The sequence below is a fragment of the Mustela lutreola genome, chromosome 3 (genome assembly GCF_030435805.1).
Source record: "Mustela lutreola isolate mMusLut2 chromosome 3, mMusLut2.pri, whole genome shotgun sequence".
NCBI classification, from domain to species: Eukaryota; Metazoa; Chordata; class Mammalia; order Carnivora; family Mustelidae; genus Mustela; species Mustela lutreola.
In genome coordinates, this window is record NC_081292.1 from 68,059,589 (window position 1) to 68,080,985 (window position 21,397).

A 21,397-nucleotide genomic window follows, 5' to 3' on the forward strand; every position below is an offset into this window, starting at 1 on the left:
CGGTCCCCTTCAGCAAAGGGAGCCAATCCTGCAGGTCCTGGGAAGGGGCTGCAAAGGAGGAGCTGTGGGGGCTCTGTTACCTTCTGCCTCTGGAACACGTGAGTTAGGGGTGCCACCTGGCAATCCTTGTGTGCTCCGAAGACCTTGCACAGAGAGCAGGTGGGCACCTCACAGTTCAGACAGTAGATGTTGATGCGTTCCTCCTCATGCTCCTCACACATGGGCTGGTCGGACTTCTTTTCTGGTCTGGGAGGAGGTAGGCAGATGCACGTGTTAGCTCCCATTGGGGCAGAGCAGAGAGGGGTGATTAGCATTGCTATTCCAGAAAACTCCCGGGGTACCCTTCTTGTGCCCAAAGCCCTCCAAATTTAGTTGCCCTGTGGGCTTGGCAGTGGCATGTTGCTAGATTTCTAACAACCAGCCTGAGGGAGGGGAGGACACAGATACTCTGACCTGTAGCATTTGACAATTTCTGTGGTGAGTGTTCCTATCGTGGATGATTTCAAGTTATTGAAGGTTTAAAACACGTGAGTGGAATTCCTGAAAGCTGGACAGCAGGCTTTTGTGTTCAAAGTGTGCTCCACACACACTCAAAAGTCTCTTGAGATACTTTCCAGTTATGGGTAAAGAAGGAGAAGTGGCTGAAACTCTTAAGTCTCAAATTTACCCCCAGGTTTGCAGAGCCTCTAGATCCCAACTCTCCAGCTTCTGGCAAACACCTTTCCCACCACAAGGAGGAGGGGAGTAGGCTGAATTATTCTCTGATTATTAGTCTGGACACTGGTGAGAAGAAGCTCTGTGTAAGAAGGAAAATGTCAACAGGTGCTTCATTAATTTGTCTGGGTCTCTTTCTGTCATTCAGAAAATGACATACAAATAATTGATTAAGATCAAGAGTGGTTAGTATGTGCTCAGTGAAGGTGAACAGTTCTCGAAGCAATAAGAAAATGCAAAATGCTGTTCTGGGACATGGTGGTAACTTTAGACGTAAGGTTCTCACAGATAATCCCCAAGTTTCCGTTTTCCCAACAGTTCAGCACCCACCAAGACTTTTCAGAACTGCAACAGGTAATAATGGAGCATTGGATTTGTGTGTGTTAGTGAGAAGATGACCAAGCAATGAAGAACGAAAGCATGGAACGGGAGAGACAAGTCATTGCTATTTAAGAACAACCTGTTAGGGGCGCCTGGTGGCTCAGTAGGTTAAAGCCTCTGCCTTTGGTTCAGGTCATGATCCCAGAGTCCTGGGGATCGAGCCCTGCATCAAGCCCTGCATCAAGCCCTGCATCGGGCTCTCTGCTCAGCAGGGAACCTGCTTCCCTTCCTCTCTCTCTGCCTGCCTTTCTGCCTACTTGTGATCTCTGTCAAATTAGTAAGTAAAATCGTTAAAAAAAAAAAATTCTATTAAGAACAACCTGTTAGCTGTAGAATCACCCAGAACGGCCCAAGTTCACAGCACAGGGTAGGGCCCTGTATGTTCCCCTAACAATCAGCGTGCCTTATGTATTATGATCAAGATCAAAATTATGCCAAGTCATGGTGTTCTAGGCCCTCTCTGGAGAGCATCGTGAGAGATGTGAGTGTAGCCTACTTCTGCAAAAACCTGGAATTCTTACATATCCTATCTACGGACCAAGGTTGTTAATAGTTTTCAGAGGTGCCTGAAAAATGTAAATACAAGTCCATAGCCTTTCCTCACATTCCCAAACACATAGTTATTTAAAAGCATGGTTATTTAAAAGATTTGGGACTGAGTTTTTCTATTGTTATCAAGATCCACTTTTTTAAAACTGCAGGTTTTCATGGGCCATGACATTGATTTTTATGGGCCTTGAAATCAATTTCAGGGTCATCACCAACATCATTAAAATCACAGTAAATACTGTGAACTACATGTAGTAAGAATAAGGTAATTTTATGTGAAACTTTTGTTTCTGTTGTACATAGATGTGTATGTATGTACGTATTTGTGTGTATGTGTACACACATCTAAGTACACTGGAAACAAAAGTATATATTTCATATCTATCTATCTCTCCATCCATGTATGTAATGGTCATTGTATCACAATGTAAAATGTATTTCTACTGTGAGACATAAATAAAATGGTTGGAAAACCATTGCTATTGATGGGGTACCATGTAGCTGCAGCCCCAGAAACTCAGGGGAAGGCAGAGAATATACTGATTTATATCTAGGTAAGAGTCAAGTCAAGAGATTAGGCTGTGGGGAGAAGCCCTGGGTCTGGTAAGGAAATTTATATGGGCTTCCAGCGTCAAGACTTCAGAATCTGGTTTTGTAAAAGGAATTTCTGCCCAGTCTTGCAGCCATACGTTTTCCATAAAGTCGGTGGCCTCCTGACTTGAATTTCTGCTATATTCTCGGAAGTCAACTGAGAAAAGTAAACTCTGCCCAGGTCTGTTTCCTCCACCAAAATGTGAGTTCCATGAGGGCAGGCCTGTCTTTTTTTGCAGAAACCCCAGTGCCCAGAACAATGCCTTGCACAGAATGGGTACTCAGTAAATATTTGTTGAATGAATGACGAATGAGAGAAATTTCCAGTTTAATGGACAGTATTCCTTGTGCTCGAACATAAAGACCACTCATCTGGGGAAGGCAGGTGAAATATGGGGGAAAGCCCAGGGTTACTTGGCACTCGTGAGCCTCAAAGGAAGAGGCCAGACAACATTCTGAAGACTCCATTTATGAGTGACAAAGCCCTAGAGACTAGGAGTGGTGGTTTGCTCTTTGCTTGCTCAAAAGCTTCTCCAACTCCAATACCTTCCCTACCATGTATCTCAGTCTTGTAATAATAAATGTCAAGCAAATGCCTGGAGCACATTCACTGGAAAATAGCACAGGTGATGCTTTTGTGGCTCATCTCCCTGCAGCATTTCCTCGGGGCAGCCTGTGTCCCATGTGCTCTTCTGATATCAATAGCTCTGACCAGAGCTCAGGTATGTGAGTGTATCTATACATAATACATATACATATACAATATATATATATAGTATAAATACACACACAGTATACGTAAACACTAAAAATGTAGCAATAGCCATAAGGCTGTATGTTTAGTTTTGATTGTGATTATTTTTCCATAATGCAATACAGGCTGATAACTACTTCCATATTTCTTATCAGGTTTTTCTTCCTTAGGTAGCAGCACGGGCCCAGAGGCATCCCCCACTTATAAGTGGGTGTATAATAGAAACCTTTAGACAACTTAACACATGTCTCAGACTTGGGTCAAACAGGGCATAAATATGATGTAAATATAATGTAAATGCCCCTTCATCAGGTGAGAGTGTCTGAGCTCGCAGTTGTGGCTCAGGCCTCTGCTCCAGATGTAGACAGAGGCCCCTGGCCATTTGGTGGGGACCTGCCACAAGGAGTCTGGAGCCTGCTGCCTCTGGCCACAGGAGGTAGGGACCATCCCGGAGTTTCCTGAAGGGTGGGCACTTGGTCTTGGTGATACATGGCAGTCAGTGCCTTTTGAGTCGAACCTCCAAGTTCAAGTCCAGCTGAACTTCTCCGTGTGACAGCTATGTGGCCTCGGGCACGTTACTTAACCTCTTTTCAGGTTCCCCTTCGATTCATATCTGAAAATTGGCCCAAGGGTCTTCTAATTAAATATAGCAGAATGAACCTATGCCTTTTTTTTATCTGTATTAGTGGAAATCCCACTAAAATGAGAGCGAGGAAATCTTAAGAATCACATTCTAGTATAAATTGATAAGGACAAAAAATGACCAGGATGACAGCAGATGAGAGATGTCGACCAAATGTAAAACTGAGAACATCTGGATGAAGGGAAGTGAGCTGATCGAGTTGCATCTTATTTCTGCAAAGTGCCTGCAGGGGAGAAGCCTGCAAGGAGCCAGCTGACCCCAGCCGTGGAACCTGAGGAAGGCTCTGGAACTGTGGAAGCCAGCTACTCAGAAGGCAGGAGTGTGTGGGAGATTGCAAAGTGGCGCACTTTCTGCATATTTGGGGGAGATACTTGAGAATGTGATCCACAAAAACAACAGAATAAACCAACAAAGAGAAAAACGTAGGTCCTAGGAAACAAAGCTTCAGCCCAGGGAAGAGTACAAGTAGGCAAAGCCCAGCCACATGAGGACACTGTCCTGATCGTCCGCAGTGAAATGTCGGTAGAGAATGTCAAATTGAAATGGGCATATAGTCATAGTATACAGATGTCACTGGGCTTTAACAGAAGAATAGCTAAAACAATGAAAAGTGTCTGGCTCTGGAGAGTGAGACTTGGGGGTGGGGAGAGAGTGGGATGAGAGTGGAGGCCTCCTTAGCGGTCTCACGTTATTTGAATGTTTAAATTATATACGACTTGGCTTCAGTGAAATATTCAGAAATTCTAACAAGGTACTAATAATCACAATCTCACAGGATTGTTATGAGAATTAGAGAATTATACACGATTCATGTGTAAAGGACCCTGAATAGCGGTTGACATGTACTCAGCACATACTAGTTTAACTTATCATAAAGTTATTTATTGTAACTTTCCTGATTAACATTAGCAAAATAAATTCCTCTTCTTGTCACCTCCCCAAACTGTAGCTAGTTTAGCACCATGGAGAAGTCTAGGTAAGGTCAGGTGTTGTCAAGATTTACAATTTCTAGTCCTCCTCTCCTTTCTGTCCCCACCCCAGTGACAGCCAGAAATGGTTTCCTCTCACTCTGTTATCCAAGGTTGTTCTCAGATTGCCTAATGGACTCTGAGGCTCAGGCTCCTGGGCTGGCAAGGCTGCCTGTCTCCAGGGAACACCTGGGTTTATGCCCAAACAGAAACACCTGGGCCCTCTTTGCAACTTGTGGTTTCCCCACCAAGTAAAAACGTCCCAAAGGCAGGTCTCAAGTTCAAGAAATAACAGCACAAGAACTTGATAATCAGAAAAGCAATGTTATGAGCTTCATGGTTGGAAATTTGGTTCATTACTTTCATACAGTTTGCTCACCTGGGCACTTTTTTGGCAAATGCGCATGTAGACTTTATGGTTAAAATAAGGATGTGTCTTTTGGTTTTGCTAACGCTGCAAGTTTTACTATCTCTTCTCTGCATTTCATAACACTATTGTTATTATTTCCCATATCTCAAGCTCTCACTGTAGCAAGTAGCAAAATGAAATTACTGCAATAAATAGGATATGTAAGAAGCTTTGTGGTGTTGCTTTGTCAATGGGCCCTTAGAAAGTAGCCATTCTATGCAAGACACTGTACTAGGCACTGAATCTGTTGTTCTATAAACACCCTTAATAATTGTCTGGGTTATTAATTGACTGATTTTTTTTTAAGAGACAGTGCGTGTATTTGCATTTTAAAGTAACGAAATATAATCCGATGTGACCTGTGAAGCAACAGCAGCAACAATAGCACTTTCTTTCTTCTCCAGAGACTCTGGAAGCAAGGGAATAGCTAACTCCGTGTCTCTGCAATATGTCATCGGCAATTACTCTTCTTCCCCAATTCCATCTAGATTCTGGCACTATCTAATTTAGTTTGAATCTTAAGCAGAAACTAATAGCCATAATGATTATAATAATTATATGTTAGATTTATAGAACAGCTTTCCTTTTAAGAGTGCAAGGCTCTTAGGGTGCTGCAGATGTTCCATAAATACATGTCTCCTAATAAAAATCACAATAAGTTCATTTCCAGATGGTCTCAATATTGCTATCAAGCTGTGTGGACCGGACTGACCTGTGTACAATTGAAAAGGGCTCTTCACACCATGCCTTCTAGGAATGAACTCCTGCGGTGTTGTCTCTAGGAAAGGAAGGCTATAGCCAATGTGATTCAATAAGGAAGAAGCCTTTTTTTTTTTTAAAATGAATGGATGCATATGCTGAATATCAATCCATCAGCAGGTGAATGCTAACAGAAGGAGGCAAGTAGTATCTAGAGACTAGGGAACCGGCCTGAATGCCACCCCCCTCCATGTCTTTGAACTTTACTTTGCTAAAGGACAGGACTGTGCATTGCTTTGCAACTTCCCAGAGTCCATATCATGACTAAGTATGTTAGAGAATTTTGTTTTTATGATGATCATCTAGACAATTTTTAGGTGAGACTGTCTAAACTAGGAACTGGCTTATTTTGGAAAATCCCATTTCTATTAGTTTTCCTTAAAGTTTTGTACTGTAAACTTTCTGCTATGTAGAATCTGGAGCTACAAAGGACCTGTGAAGAGCATGGATGTCTAAAATATACATAATACAAGGCTTAGAAGGATGGGCTGAGTTATGACTCTTTCAGTATTATTGAATGGATTAGTGTTAATGAATTACTTCATTCTTAAATTGATACAAAGCCTTGGGCACCAGCTCCCTTCTTCCATGAGCACTTCTCCCTTGGACAAACATTTTCAGAGAAAACCATGTCTGTGATGAGCAAACAAGCCTTTGGTGTACTAATCTGTTAGAACGAACAATCAGACAAAAAACGAGCTTCAGATGGGTTTGACACAGGGAGGAACCGTACCTGGTGGACTCCTGCTTGTAGATGTCAATGATATTTTCCACCAGCAGGTTCCTCTGAAGGCCATATATCCCATGTCTGTCCAGAACCACTTCATGTCTACAAGATGGGCAGCGAAATCGGCCCCCTGATGCCACGGTCGTACCTCCTCTTGTGGGCAAATACGGGTTAGAGGCCTGTTCTTGCCAAGCAAGAAAAGAGGAATTGAGTAATGCCACACGTAGCTTTTCTGAGACTTCTTTTCACTCTGTTACTACAAACAACATCAACTTCTACTTTAAGCTGGCCATAAGATAATCCCTTAGGGCCTTCTAGCAAATAGTCCTAAAATACAGGGCCAGCACTTATTCACTGTCAATGGCCGTGTACCGTGTTCAGCATGAGACACTTTCTATCCAGTGTTTTCATAATCAAAAGTTCCACCAGAAACTCCAACATTAATGTCTTGGGCAGTAATTCATTTACAGTTTTGAAGCAGATTCAATGTCTTGAGGTCTTTCTTTCTTTTTTTTTTTTTTTAAAACAAATGTGATTCTTAGTATTTAAGTAAGCTAGATTCAGGAGTAAGGAGGAGGCAGAGAGCAAAGCAGAAAGCAAATCATTAAAAAAATTCATTTCTTAAAATGAATGTAGCCTTAAAAAGTTTTCTAAAAGAATTCACCTTTTAGGTGAGCAATTGATTCTGAGAAAAGAGACTCCTTTTTTACCCCCTAAATTCCAAACAAACCTACCTGGAAAATATCACTGGCACATTTCCTACACAGGTTATGCTGACAGGGGAGAATAACCACAGGCTTCGTGAACATCTCTAAACAGATCGGACAGATGAGTTGTTTCTCCAAGTTATCCATGGTCTGCTGTTCTTTGGAAAAAGACTTGTAATTCAAAGATGCGCTCATCTCCCGGCCGTCCCCCTGTGCACCGCCAGGGAAAGCGTGCTCCGATGGCTTCTGCAAGTGTTTCCTGGAAATAATTCCAAGGATTGGGTTGATCAAGTGTCCTTTATGGTTTTTTCGGTGGAAGACATTGTTTCAGGCCCAGGTTCAGAGGAGGTGCCCGAGCTGTTTTTAGCAGCAGGGGTCACGTGACAGTGGGCTGACTTGTCCATATAAGCCAGTGACAGGAGGATGGATTCTGACAGGTGACAGAGAACAGGAGCCAACATTCCTGTCCCAAGGAGTGAAGAGAGTGGGTGGAAAGAAGGATTACAAACCCCATTTAGTCAGGGTTGTGAGGAGAGAGAGGTTGAAGCTGACAGTTGTCAACAACAAATGCAAATGTGCATGCCTGGTCACTGAGCCATGCCCTCTGTAAGCACTCAGTAAGAGCATGGTGATGGCTCGCTGCAGGACTGGAGAGAATGCTGCCCGAGAGTCTAACTGTATAACGGATGCCATTTCTGCCTTGAGAGTTTAGGAGGCGAGTCACCAAGAGTGACATGATCATACTGTCTTAAATGAAAACAAACAAAACAGGTCTTGAAAATCATGCCCTGGACTTTATAAAGGCAATTGCCTAAAAAGACTTGCTTAATGTTAATTTTTTCATCTTTGCAAGAGTTGTGGTTTAGGAAAAATTCTGATTTAAAAACTTTTTTCAATCCTTTTCACCATAAAATTATCTATAAAAAAAAATTCAAACACCATTGGATGAGCCTATTTTTAAAAATACTTGTTAATAAAATTCTGGTAAGTTCTTTCTTTGTTTTCCCTCCTCCCTAACCCCTCTTCCATCCTGTATGCCTACAACTCCCTTCTCACACACACCAAAAACACAAAGAAAATTTGGTAATCTTTTATTTTTTTATTTTTTATTTTTTGTACGTATTAGATACTGTATTCTTATTTTTTATTTTTATTAACATATAGTGTGTTATTTGTTTCAGGGGTACAGGTCTGTGAATAATCAGTCTTACACAATTTACAACACTCACCATAGCACATACCCTCCCCTCCAGCAACCCTGTTTGTTTCCTGAGATTAAGAGTCACTTATGGTTTATCTCCCTCTCTGGTTTCATCTTGTTTCATTTTTCCCTCTCTTCCACTATGATCCTCTGTCTTGTTTCTCTAATTCCTCATATCAGTGAGATCATATGATAATTGTCCTTCTCTAATTGTCAAAGTCCACAGATTTAAATGTTAATCTCATCCAAACCTTCCTCACAGAAACATCCAGAATAATATTTGACCATATATCTGGACACTGTGGCCCAGTTAAGTTGACACATAAAATGAACCATGACAATATCCTTCAACATTTTGATTTAGGAAGGCTTCGTGGATATCAGGTAGGGCCTAGAGGGAAAAAAATGTTAATTTGCAGCAATAATAATGAGGTAGTAACTGGCATCTGGGGTAGCAGACCCATTATTTCATTTTTCCATAAAGCAGGGAACAGATATCAGTGCTATTGCCAACTGAAGTGAACATGGAGTCCTGCTTTTATACCTGGGTTTTCTCTTGTCTGAAATTCCTACTATATTTCTTTGCATTTGCCTCCTCCTCCAACGTGATTTTTTAAATGATAATCTCCCTGGTCTGATATTCTTGGTCTGCTCTTGAGTCACAAATAGTGATCCTGATGTTTGCCAGGAATTTGTGAAAGAACTGTTTCATCAACATATAGTTATTTAAAAATTAAATATCAGATCAAAAATGAAAAAAGAGATACATTCTGTTTATCTGTGATGAATCTGCAGGTTAATTTCTCCTTGATTTAAAAATATTCAAACAGGGAACACATTTTGTCAATATATCACCAGCATGCACTTAATCACAAGTAAAGAGTAGGCCGGTGTGACTGGTTATTTATGGTCTTATTGCTGTGTGCACTGAAAGCTTATCAAGAATCTAAGAAGCTCTATTAGCTAATAATAAGTTACATGTATTCATAAACATTTCAGGCATCTTAGGAGAATTTTGTGATTCCTTTCAGTATCTATTTAGCAACCCCAGTAAAGAAGGGAAACTGAATTTTTTACTGCATTAATTCAGTTCACCTAGCCTAGGGAATTACCTGTATTTATCATTACATGGGCTATGGAGGTCTGAATGAAATACGTGAGTTATTCTCTAGGGAAGAGAAAGTTTCTACAGTAAAAGACTCTTCAATCTAAGGAAAAACACTTAAACTAATAATGTACAATATGTACAATATAGCCAAGACTATCCTTATTAAAGGAATTCATTCTTTCAAAAAATATTCATGTGTCCCTATTGTGCTCAGTTCCATGGTTGGAAAGACAAGATACAGGTTATTGCCCTCATGGAGTTCAGTCTAACAATGGAAATAAGACATCCATACACAGAAACATAGTACCAAACAAAGTGTGATAAAGAGCTACAAAATTTCAGAACTGGATTCATTAGGAGGGCTTCGTGGGTGGGTTGATCCATTGGGAACTTAGGTGAATAGATGTATAGTCAGGAGGGGCATAGTTGGGTCTTCCCAAGGGAAGGCACAGAAGCAAAGCCAGTAAGGCACAGGAGTGCACGGAATGCTGAGTGTGTGGTGTTTTAGGCCAAAGTGCAGAGCATGCTGCTGGCACATTGGCAAGCCACAAATCCTGGGTTAGAGAGTTTTTAACACTTAATAAATCAGGGAACAGGAAGCTATTGGAAGTTTCTCACAGAAACATTTCCATGAGAGCTTTTCATTGGTTAGATTAGTCTCACAGTGGTGGTTGGGATAGTTCAGGGTGAACATGACCTTGATAAAGACCAGATGGGAAGCTGTTGCCAATAGCCTAGGTGAGAGGTCATGCTGCCCTGCACTGGGTGATGGCAGTGGGGAAGAAAGGAGGAAAGGGATTCTGAAGCTATGAAATTAGGATCCACAGGGGTGACTCAGATGTTTTTAGTCTGAGCAAACACCAATGATGCAGTGAGAGGTGCACAGTGAGTCAGGAGACCGTCCTCCTAATCCAGCTTCCTTTTCTCCCTCACTTTGTGGTCTTGGGAAACTGACCTCAACCTAGCTGAATTTCATTTCTTTTATCTGTAAGTGAGTGGTGTTCAGAACCTAGCTTAAAGGTATTTGGGGGGGGGGAATACTCCTTGGAAACAATGTTAATTTTGACATCGAGAATCTCCAATTCAATTATTTGATGTAAAGCTGATCTCTAGCCTCTTCTCTGTTTTTGTTTCTTGCCTTGTCCTTTTTCTTAGAACTGTGTCCAGCAAACTAGCAAGAATCTCACAGGCTTAAGAGTCAGGTTGATAGTAATTATCACTATCCCCTCTTTATCCTCTTTTCTCCATTCTTTGCTCCTCCTCACTCTTAAGAGACCAGCAGTCCATGAGGTGGGCATATGAATTGAGAATGGGACATGGGAGTAGCACTCTGCTCTAGGGAAGAGCCAAAAAATTTTAGTCTGTTCCCAAATCCTTCACAGAGTCTGAAAGATAGGGAATATTCTGAAATTGAATCAGATTTGAAGTCAACTTCAAGGATCTGCGATTTGGAGTGGATCTGTGCCTCCACAGAGTCCTGAAAACCAGCTTAGTCTCCTGAAGGTATCCTGGCCTGTATATGAGTAATGCACAACTTTCTCCCCATCCGAAACCCCTACCCACCACAACTAGGAGAGGGCGTTGAAACCAACTGGGGGCAATTGTACAGGGAGTTGGTTTGGTTGGAAGCCCCAGTTGCCCCTCATTCCCAAATCCTACCAAACTAGGGCAGGGTTATATTTATACAATAGAGAAACTGAAGCAAAACCACCAATGCTCTTACCTCTAGAAGACCAGCAGTTTCCCAACTGCCAAGGTAAGTCAGAGGAAGCAAGATGGGTCCCTATGAACCTGACTATGTTACTATCAGCAAACTTGGCATTAAGGCATGATAGCAGAAAGAGAAGGTTTTTTACCTCTTTCAGCCTCTAGCTGCAAGGCCAAATGGTCGCAGACTTTAGAAGACAGAGCAGAGGAATGAAATGTGGGTTTCTGTGTGTTCATCTTGGGAAGGAGGAAAAAAGGGTTCTAAAATCTGTTACTTTTAGTACTATGATTGATCCTTGAACAAAAACTTATATGTGGATATTTTTACAGTATTGTAGGTGTACTTTCTCTTCCTTATAATTTTCTTGATAACATTTACTTTTCTCTCACTTACTTTATCTTAAGAATATAGTATATAGGGGCACCTGGTTGGCTCAGTGGCTCAGTGCCTCTGCCTTCAGCTCAGGTCATGATCCCAGGATTCTGGGATCGAGCACTGCACCGGGCTCTCTGCTCAGTAGGGAGCCTGTCTCCTCCTCTCTCTCCGCCTGCCTCTCTGCCTCCTTGTGATATAATACATATAACATACATAATATAGGGACACCTGGGTGGCTCAGTTGGTTGGACGACTACCTTCAGCTCAGGTCATGGTCCCGGAGTCCTAGGATCGAGTCCCGCATCGGGCCCCTGGCTCCTTGGGGAGTCTGCTTCTCCCTCTGACCTTCTCCTCGCTCATGCTCTCTCTCAATGTCTCTCTCAAATAAATAAAATCTTAAGACTTTTATTTTATTAAGATTTTTAAATAAATAAAATCTTAAGAAAAAAAACATACAAAATATATGTTAGTTGACTATGTTAACAGTAAGACTTCTGGTCAACAGTTAAATTTGGGGGGAGTCAAAAATTATATGCAGATTTTCAACTGCATGGGGGTTCAGCATCCTTACCTCCATGTTGTTCAAAGGTCAGCTGTATACTTCCAAAACAAACATAATAAATATGCACAGACTACTAATCATTGCTTATAATAGCTCTCTATAATAGGTATTATAATTTCCATTGAACCAACTGTAGCTCAGAGAAGCAGCTGCCTAGTTGTATTGCTGCTAGTTGTGAAGCAGATTCAGAGACACATCTTTTGACTACAGAGCCCATGACCTCACCCACTAAGCTATACCGCAACCACACTCTAAAGCATACCCTCCATTAGAATTTTCTACAATGATGTAAATGTTCTCTGTACTATGTAACTTCTAGCCACAGGTGGCTATTGAGTACTTAAAATGTGCAGAATGCAACTTGGGATCTGAGTTTTAAGTTTTATGTAACTTAAGCTTAGGTTTAAACAATCATATGTGGCTAGTGGTTGCCATATTGGACAACCAGCTCTAGAATATGTCATATTAAAAAATCTTGGAAGAAAACTGGAGTGTATTTAAAGGATTCTGTAGCAGGAACAGGGTCCTCTCCTTTTAGTGGATTTTATACTTCCTGGTCAGAGTGATATGAATTTCTAACCCCAGAATACTTACAAGGGCAACATCAAGTAACTTTCAAAAATAAGAGAGACCATTCTGGGAGTAGGAGGCATTAAAGAGTCCCAGGAATCAATGTCAAGCATGCAAACTGTCCTGAGGATTCCAGAATGTTCTTAGCATTTCATTTACCCATGCTCTTTTTGTCTTTTTAGTGTAGGTAATTGCAAATACAGGTATTTGAAAATAATCAAGGCTTAGCTGGAGGAGCTAGTCATTCATCAAACAGAATATCAGACTTAAGGTCAAATGGAAGGTGGAGTTAAAAAGAAGATTAAAAAAAAATGATAAAATTTGAAGCAAAGCAGTGAGGTAGAGAGAGTGCAACCCTGTTGGAAGGAAGAGAAAACAAAGGGCACTAGAAAGCTGATCTTGCTTCTGGCTCAACATCTAAGGTAGAGAGGAAGGAGAATTCTTCCTGCTTCTACCCATTGGAAGTGAGAAAGTTAATGGCTGGCCAAGTCATTAAAACAGGGAAAGAACACCAGATGGTGTGGATGTGGAGACAGAGAAGTAGGGGCTGCTTAAGCAGCAGGTTTAGTTAGCCTGGAACACTTAGGGCATGAGTGAACCAGGACTTTCAGGTCAACTCCAGCCCCAGTTATAGCTCTTGAAAAATCACTTTAATTCCATGCCAAAACAATGCTTGATAACTGTGCTGACCAGGTCCTCTTAAACCAAGTCAGTGAGGTTATTAATTCTTCCCTGCAATATCCATCTGTTCATTTATCCATCCAACCATCCATCCAACCATCCATCCATCCTTCTTTCTCTCCCTCCCTCCATTAGTGAGAACACTAATATATGACCAGTGGGGAGAAGGCAGCACTTCATTCAGGATTTAGATGAGCTGGTGTTCCAAGAGCCAGGCTCTGCTGATTAGTCCTGCTAGATATAACCCATCTGAGCACAGGAGACATGTACAGTATATTGTTTCTTTTAGTATTCTGGGGTTCAGAGTGTAATTTAGAAAAGGACTTTTCTAACCAACTTTATAAGTTACTTGAAAAAAATACAACCCAGAACTCTAACCAGGAAAAGGATTCTTGCAATCTTTTTACACCAAGGACTCAACTCATGATATCTATACAATATTTAACTCTTTCTTTCTGCCTACATTGTCAGTCTCTTCAATTTAGCTGTCTATCTGGCAGTAGGAAGCTTGGATATGTGATTTAAAATTTTTTTAATGAAAAGAAACACTTTACAAAATCTAAAATCAAAGAGAAATGAATTAACTCGAAAGGTGCTTTATAAAAGCTAACACTATGGCATTTCTTTCATTAGATAGCTTGCAGACTTCTGGATGTAAGCTTTTCTTCTTGATAATTACTCCTCCAAATCTGTTGTTTATACATTTTAATTCATCATAAATATCTCTGAGGATATGTTAAAAATTAAAATATTTTACTTTTCTCTGAACATTTCCTGGCACAATTCACATGCCAGAAATGAATAGTGACAGCCCCAACAAGTAGCAAATACTTTAGCCTAAGGCCTTCCCCGTAGTCCTGTCTGAACTCCAGGGCCTTCTTGAATCCATCCTCAGCACACACAATCTGCCTCACCATCCCTCCACCTCAGCCTCCTGATTGATTTTTCTGAATTGATTTTCTGAATTCAGTCTTTCTGAATTCTGCAATCTGTTTCTCATATGTCACTTCCTATTTAAATCCCACTAATGGTCCAATTACCTGTGGGATAAAAACATTAATCTTCACTGTGGTCTCTAAGGCCTGACATGATCTGGCTCCTACCTGCCTCTCTGACCTAACTGTCCAATAGAAATAAGATGTGGTTGACAAATATGAGACATATATATAGTTTTATATTTCTAGTAGCCACAATAAAAAACAGAAACAATGGATATTAAGGTTATTAATAAATTTTATTTAACACTCTCAAAATATAAACTATTATTTCAACATGTAATCAATATTTTTAAAAATGACGTATCTGTGAATAGAGATAGTTTTACTTCCTCCTTTCCAATCTGGGAGATCTTTCACTTCATTTTTCTTGCCTTATGATACTGGCTAAAAATCTCAGAATGGACATCCTTGCTTTGTTCCTGATCTTGGGAGAAAAGCATTCATATTATTAAGTATAATATTAAGTGTGTGTTTTTCATGGAAGCCCTTTATCAGGTTGAAAAAGTTCCCTTCCCTTCCAAGTTTGTTGATAGTTTTCAAAATGAGGAATGGATGTTGAATTTCATTAAATGCTTTTTCTGCATCTGCTGAAATGATCATGCCGTTACTCTTCTTTAGCCTGTTTACTATAATGAGTTATGTTGATTTTTGAATGTTGAACCAGTCTTGTATTCTTGGATTAAATTCCATTTGATCATGATGTATTTTCCTTTTATTAATTGTTGGATTTTAAAAAAACATTGTTGGATTTAATTGGCTAAATTTTTCTTTAAAATTTTTGCATCTATTTTCATAAAGATACTGGTCTATAGTTTTCTTTTTTCATGTCTTTGTATGGCTTTGAGAACAGGATAATGTTGGCTTCATAGATTAAGTTGGACAGCATTCCCTCTTCTTCAATTTTCTGAAAGTCTGTGTATACTCGGTATTATTTCTTCCTTAATTGTTTGGTAGAATTCACTAGGGAAGCCATCTGGGCCTGATGTTTTCTTTTAGAGAAAATATATGTGTTAATACATGTAAAGTAACTACAACTATACTTGGCTTATAAGAAATGCTGTTAGCTATTTTTTTAAAAAATGGATCTTATATGTTCAATTAAAACTTACAAATGTTTACTACAAAAATTAGAAAATATTTTATAATTATAAAGAAGAAAAAATCACAGGATTGCTACTGTCTAAAGGTCCCTGCTATTAATATTTAAATGTATTCTTCAGTCTTTTTACAGATAATACTTGTTTATATTGTTATTGTTTATACTTCCCTGTATCAAATTTATTAACTTAGCATTTGACTAACATTTCCCATGTCAATAGTTCTTAATAATTTCAAAGGTTATATATAGTCCATTAAGTGGTCATACTATAGTTTATTTAACTATCATTTTATATTTTTAGGATTGTTCTACTTTCCCCCCACAGTAGATCCAAACATCTCTTTCCTGCACTTACATATACATTTGTATAAATACACATGCAAACCCTCAGAATATTCCCTCTAGGGCTTCCCTTTGTGGTACTGCTCACATACACTGATAACAGTTAATGTTTATGGTGTGTTTACTATGTAGCAGGCACTATTGTACAAGCTTCACGTGTTACATCTCAGTTAAAAGTAGGTACCATTTTATCACCCCTAATTAACAAATAAGGAAACCGAAGCACCAAGATGTAAAGCAACTTGCCCAATGTCACCCAGCTAGGGAATGTGAAAGCCAAGAAAGGCCATCAGATGTCACAGCCCACATGACTGACTACTGTGCAACAATACCTCTCAGCTTATACCTTTAGACTTTTGGTATGAATTTCATTCCACACCTGAGTTGTTAATCCTGAAATGATGTTTGAGTTCTTGCCCAGCTCACCAGCCCTGAACATGTGTTCTCCACCTGGATTTTGGGAGCATTCCGTCCACTTATTATCCATTTCTTGCTCTTATAGTCATTTATAATTTTACTGCTATCTCCTCCAGTCAGACAGAGCACTCATAATCTCAACTGAAACTGGGACATAACATCTTCCTACTGTGTAAATTTGTTTTCATGAAAATAATGATATATTTTAAATGAATCCTATATACTCAATTTAAAGACTTTATTGAAAAGAGTAAAAGGAGATAAAATGGAAACTGCCCTAGAAAAGGAAAGATACACCAATAAAATGCAACAGGTTGTACACATTGGTAACAAAAAAGTACAGGTTGCCTAGAACACAAAGAATTATATAATAAAAGAATTGTCATTTATTAATTGCAATCCTCAAAACAAGTAAATATTTCTGCTTTTGTCTTTGTCTATGAAAATGTATGTTTTGTGTTGAGAACTGCCGTATGGTTTCAACAGCTTTTTAATACCTATGTTCTAGTAAATTAGGATAGGGAGAATTTATTACCAGAAAAGCCTTGTGCGTATTCCTCTCAATTTCCGAATCTTTCAGTGAGTGTGCATTTATTTTTTGTCTTGTCTTTAACAAAACAGACTATGCTCAATAAATTGTTTTTGTTTTTTGTTTTTTTAATTCCTTTTTAGTGCTGGTTTCCAATTCTCCACAGTTACTTCCCAGGAGGAAAATGGCATTAGAACCCTCCTTCAGGAGCAAGCCTCTGGGTTTAAGGCCCCTCTCCACGTCCTCACCTCTTTTCCCCTTCCTCTTGCTTTATCTTGTCCTAGGAGATCTGCCCACAGCTGAGCACCCCACGGAGGTCAGTTGAGATGAAGCGGAATGGTTCTCGCTTCCTCGGCTCAACAGAAGTTTAAGGTAGCTAGCTAGCGTCCTTTTCCAAGTTCTGTGAGTTTGGGTGGTGTTTTTTTCTGTCAGTTCCCCCTCAACATGGTCGGAGGGGGTCTCTGGAAGTGCAGCGATCAATCACAAATCACAAAGAGACTGGCAACAGACGTAACTGCAACCCGTAGCCATTTTTTCACAGAAAAAGCAATTTCGTGAGCTTCCCAAAGTAAACGGGTCTAAGATTTTTAAGTTGTGAGACTAAACTCTGTCAGCACCCATTATCCCTCCGTCTGGAAAGTTTTAGGGAGCGGCAACCTCAAGCTCATCCCGTCTCTCGCTTGCCCGATGGCTGACTTTATTTCAGGTCTACCTCGAGTTGAATGAGAATCCAAAGGAAAAATTACCAGAAGAGGAAAAAAAAAAAAACAAAAACTGGAGGATGCGGGCATCGATCCCGCTACCTCTCGCATGCTAAGCGAGCGCTCTACCATTTGAGCTAATCCCCCACCGCTGGGGACGGCCGCTTATCTCTTCCTCTAGAGAGAGGTCAGAGCATTTAGAAACAGAAACTATATTTTTCTTGATTATGTTCTTGATCTTGCCCTACAGAGAAAAGCAAAGTAACAAAAATAGGAACCCCTCTCCTTCGAGCCGGAATCGAACCAGCGACCTAAGGATGGCCACGGGCACAGCGCCTACAGTCCTCCGCTCTACCAGCTGAGCTATCGAAGGGAACGGGGTAGCGTAGCGTCGACTTTCCTTCCTAATGTTTACTTTCTATGCTTTTTGCGCTTTCTACCGCGATTCTTTCGGGCCTCCCCGGTCGGCTGACCGTAAGATACGCTGCTAGCGAAAGCCCCGGCTCCTCACGGCAGCTGCAACGAGCGCTCGCGTTGCCCGCCCTCCACAGAGCGCTGAGGAGAAGGGCCCGCAGCCGGCCCGGGACGTGCCTCTGCGCGCTCAGGGGACTCGCGAACGCCGGAGACGATTTAGAGACGGAAGTCCGGGAGCCGGCGCCGGCCCCGCGGAGCGCAGACTCCGGCCTTTGTTACTAGGAGCGCACAGGGCGGGGACTCACCAAAGATTTCACACGGGGGTTACTGCCGTAGGCCAAAACTGGAGCGAAAGTGCAAGCATTGCCAACTGTTCATTGGAATGTGATGTGTATTAGGGAAGGGGACCCGTGCAACAGGCCGTAAATCCTACAATGTTGGTATTAAAAAAAACAACAAAAAAAGTGTCTCCTTCGAGCCGGAATCGAACCAGCGACCTAAGGATGTCTCTTACCAGGAAGTCAGCTACAGTCCTCCGCTCTACCAGCTGAGCTATCGAAGGGACGGGCAAACCGCTGGTGCCCCTTGAGATTCAAACTCAGGAGCCCGAGCAAGTACAGCGGCGGGTTAGAAGTTGAACGGAGCATGCGTAGCTGGGAAACAGGGAGGGGAAGGGAGCAAAAGTCCTTGTGTGGCTTCACGCGTGCGCAGAAAGACCACCCGGCTACGTCTCCTGGAATCCGGACCCCCGGGGAAGGAGCGCCCCCCGCCCATCTTTTCATGTGTCGGGGGCTGGTGGTGCCGAGGCTCAGAGAATCCGACGTCACGTTCCTTTCCTTTTCTTTACTACCCTACACTGGAGATGACTACCGCGTGTAGCCTTACCACTCTGTAATCTGTACATCCCCTCAGTTTCTCTCCGTGTGCAGGGCCAGTGGCGCAATGGATAACGCGTCTGACTACGGATCAGAAGATTGTAGGTTCGACTCCTGCCTGGCTCGGTTTTTTGTTTTTTGGTTTTTTTTTTTTTTTTTGTTTTTGTCGCAATATATTTTTTAAAGATCCAAGGATCATTACTTTTTAGGGTTCTCCAAATCACAAATGCCAAGACTGTTTTACCGCACTTTGAGTACAAAAAGCTGTCGCGCCGGCGTTTTCGGTACGATCTCCTCCAACTCTGGAGCCCCGAGGAGACCCTGCGGCGGCCACCGGGAGAGCGCTGCGGCCCGGCGGGGGTGTGGGGCGAGGCGCTGGGGAAAGCGGGGTGGGGGGGATGAGCCGCTCAAGGGCTCTAGGTTGGAAGCCCGGTGAGGGACCTGGGAAGTGAAGCCTGCAGTCCCCGTCACGAAGCTGGTTGAAATCCCAAGGCTGCTGCTTCTGCTGCAGCTTCCTTCTTCGGGTCTTCTAAGAGAGTTGAAGACTTCAGTCACTGAGTCACTAGAGCAAGGGCCCACGCACACCCCCGACATTGCAGAGGAAAGAAAGTGAAGTTTTTCTTTTCACAATGTCTTTTTGATCAGGTTCCTGTTTTACATTCCATCTTAAAAAGGGTCCTGAGCTCCCTTCTCCGTTGTAAGCAAAGCGTAAAAACCATCTAGTAACTTGGGTTCTGCCCTCGAGGGCCTTTTAACCAAGAGGATGTCATGTGGGTTTGAACAAATTGAGTTTTTATGTTGAAGTTATTGATCTTATTTGTGGGGAGTGGTTTAGAATTCTCTCTTAAATCTCCCAAGTAAGACAGCGATTCCCAAAAGTAAAAGTTTAATACAATGTGAACTTGGGGAAGAGATAAACTAGGGGAGAGGAAAATACGGAGTTAGGGGAAAGGACTAGTTTTTAAGTGGGAAAGCCGCTTCCTTAAAGGTGTACAAACGGTTAAAGGAAGCTAAAAATTGGTGAACCAGGAGACACAAGTACAGACCATTTGAACAAAATGATGGTGGGTTTTATTTTTGTTTCCTAGTGATCATTGTCATTTTTTAATAAAACCAACTGATACATGTTTAAAGTTACATAGTGTTTCTTTCTGAGAGTTAAAAAACAAACACCTCCGTGGAAAGTTGGGGACATACATTGCATCCTTTCCCCCAAGTTTGTTGACAGAACCATGAAGATTAGGCTACAAGGAAAGAGCCTCCATCTTATTCCTACCTTCTTCTCATAATAAACACCCAAGGGGTTTATTATTTGCAGAGGTCAAGGTCATGGCCATCACTGCACTGTGGGAGAAATTCTGGCTTCCAGGTCTATCCCCCCCCCCCCCCCCGCCCCCCTCCGCAGCAGCCAGTCAGAGTAACACTCTCCAAGAGGGCCAAGATGGTGTGTGATTTCTGGCTCTCTTACTGTGACAGAAATTCACACAGAGCTACTCTAAGAGACATTTATTATAATGTACAGGGTTGTCCCAGGGAAACCAAGAAGGAAATGTAACTGGGCTTCTTTAAGGTTTTTCTTTCAGTGCCTCTGTGTGCCTCACTATATTTCTCTAGTGGTCAGTTGGCAACATGGTGCTACAAGCCCCCACCCCCACCCCCCAATTCCTGATGGGTTTCCCCTCACTATCTATCACCATAGGTCAAATGTCTGTTTCTCTCCCTGCCACACACTGAAATTCATGTTGAAAACCTAATGCTCCAGGTGATGGTATTAAGACGTGGGGCCTGTGAGGGGTAATTAGGACATGGAGGTGGAGAGTGACCTTATAAAAGCAGGCCTCTGGGAAATCCCTCCTCCCCTCCACCATGTGTGGGCAGATGGAGAAAGAAGTTCAGTAGTCTGCAACCCTTGGAAGACCCTTGAAAGAGGGTCTTCACCAGAACCTGATCATCCTGGCACTCTGGTCTTGGATTTCCAGCCTCCAAAACTGCGAGAAACAAAATATCTATTGTTTAACCGCTACCCAGTCTGTGGTATATTGTTACAGCAGCCTAAACAGACTAAGCTATCAACCAGAGACTCACTTCTCTTTCTCAATCCTGACAGCAAGACGCTTCACTGTTCTGGTCTCAGTTAGATGCTCACTCTTTACCCCTGAACTGTGTCTGGGGGTCAGGAATACATGAACCCCTCGGGGTTGACTCACCTGTAGCCATATAGCTGGGTACATATTGCTTTCCTCCTTCCTGGGATCCCAATGAAAAGCTAATAAAGATAAAAAGAAAAAGTCTATGGATGGAAGACAACAGTAGTTGCAATGAGCAAACCTGAGATTTTAAATAATTTCTGGGATGTGGAATGCAAATGAGGTTATGTAGACACATAACCCAGAATGGAGAAAAACACAGCTCAAAGTACATATTCTAGAAACTGGCAGACAAAACTGTTCTCTCCGTGGAGCTCACAAGAGGCTCCAGGCACAGAGGCAATAGCACAAAGGTCAGAGGCCCACAATATTTTGCAGCTGCTGCTGCATTTGTCCCAGGTGGAGCTGCCTGGGGAACTGCCTAAACAGAGTAGATTTGCCTGGGGAGAGCCCAGGGGGTGAATACAG

General features: G+C 41.8%; 1 protein-coding gene and 4 non-coding genes across 11 annotated transcripts in view; 1 reads left to right on the forward strand and 4 right to left on the reverse strand.

Moving 5' to 3' along the window:
- Nucleotides 1-18,805, reverse strand: part of TRIM55 (tripartite motif containing 55) — a 55,324-nt gene extending 36,519 nt beyond the window's left edge. For 3 of the 7 annotated variants that reach the window (XM_059166330.1, XM_059166329.1, XM_059166325.1), the window contains exons 1-3: nucleotides 7,230-7,571; nucleotides 6,502-6,674; nucleotides 81-246 (exon numbers count right to left, since the gene is read on the reverse strand). In XM_059166330.1, the coding sequence (XP_059022313.1) occupies nucleotides 81-246; nucleotides 6,502-6,674; nucleotides 7,230-7,397 (507 nt within the window). In that variant the 5' untranslated portion in view covers nucleotides 7,398-7,571. Of the gene's footprint in view, nucleotides 1-80; nucleotides 247-6,501; nucleotides 6,675-7,229; nucleotides 7,575-18,421 lie in introns of those variants that run through there. The other 4 variants (XM_059166327.1, XM_059166328.1, XM_059166326.1 and 1 more) reach the window with 3 other exon arrangements.
- Nucleotides 17,568-17,640, reverse strand: TRNAA-AGC (transfer RNA alanine (anticodon AGC)). Its single transcript has one exon. It is a non-coding gene; the product is annotated as a tRNA-Ala (tRNA).
- TRNAY-GUA (transfer RNA tyrosine (anticodon GUA)) lies at nucleotides 17,777-17,866 on the reverse strand. Its single transcript is given in 2 exon segments — nucleotides 17,777-17,812; nucleotides 17,830-17,866. It is a non-coding gene; the product is annotated as a tRNA-Tyr (tRNA).
- Nucleotides 18,377-18,469, reverse strand: TRNAY-GUA (transfer RNA tyrosine (anticodon GUA)). Its single transcript has 2 exons — nucleotides 18,433-18,469; nucleotides 18,377-18,412 (listed from the first exon to the last, which is right to left on the reverse strand). It is a non-coding gene; the product is annotated as a tRNA-Tyr (tRNA).
- A 30-nt stretch (nucleotides 18,806-18,835) lies between the features above and the next one.
- On the forward strand, nucleotides 18,836-18,908 carry TRNAR-ACG (transfer RNA arginine (anticodon ACG)). Its single transcript has one exon. It is a non-coding gene; the product is annotated as a tRNA-Arg (tRNA).
- Nucleotides 18,909-21,397: the final 2,489 nt, after the last annotated feature.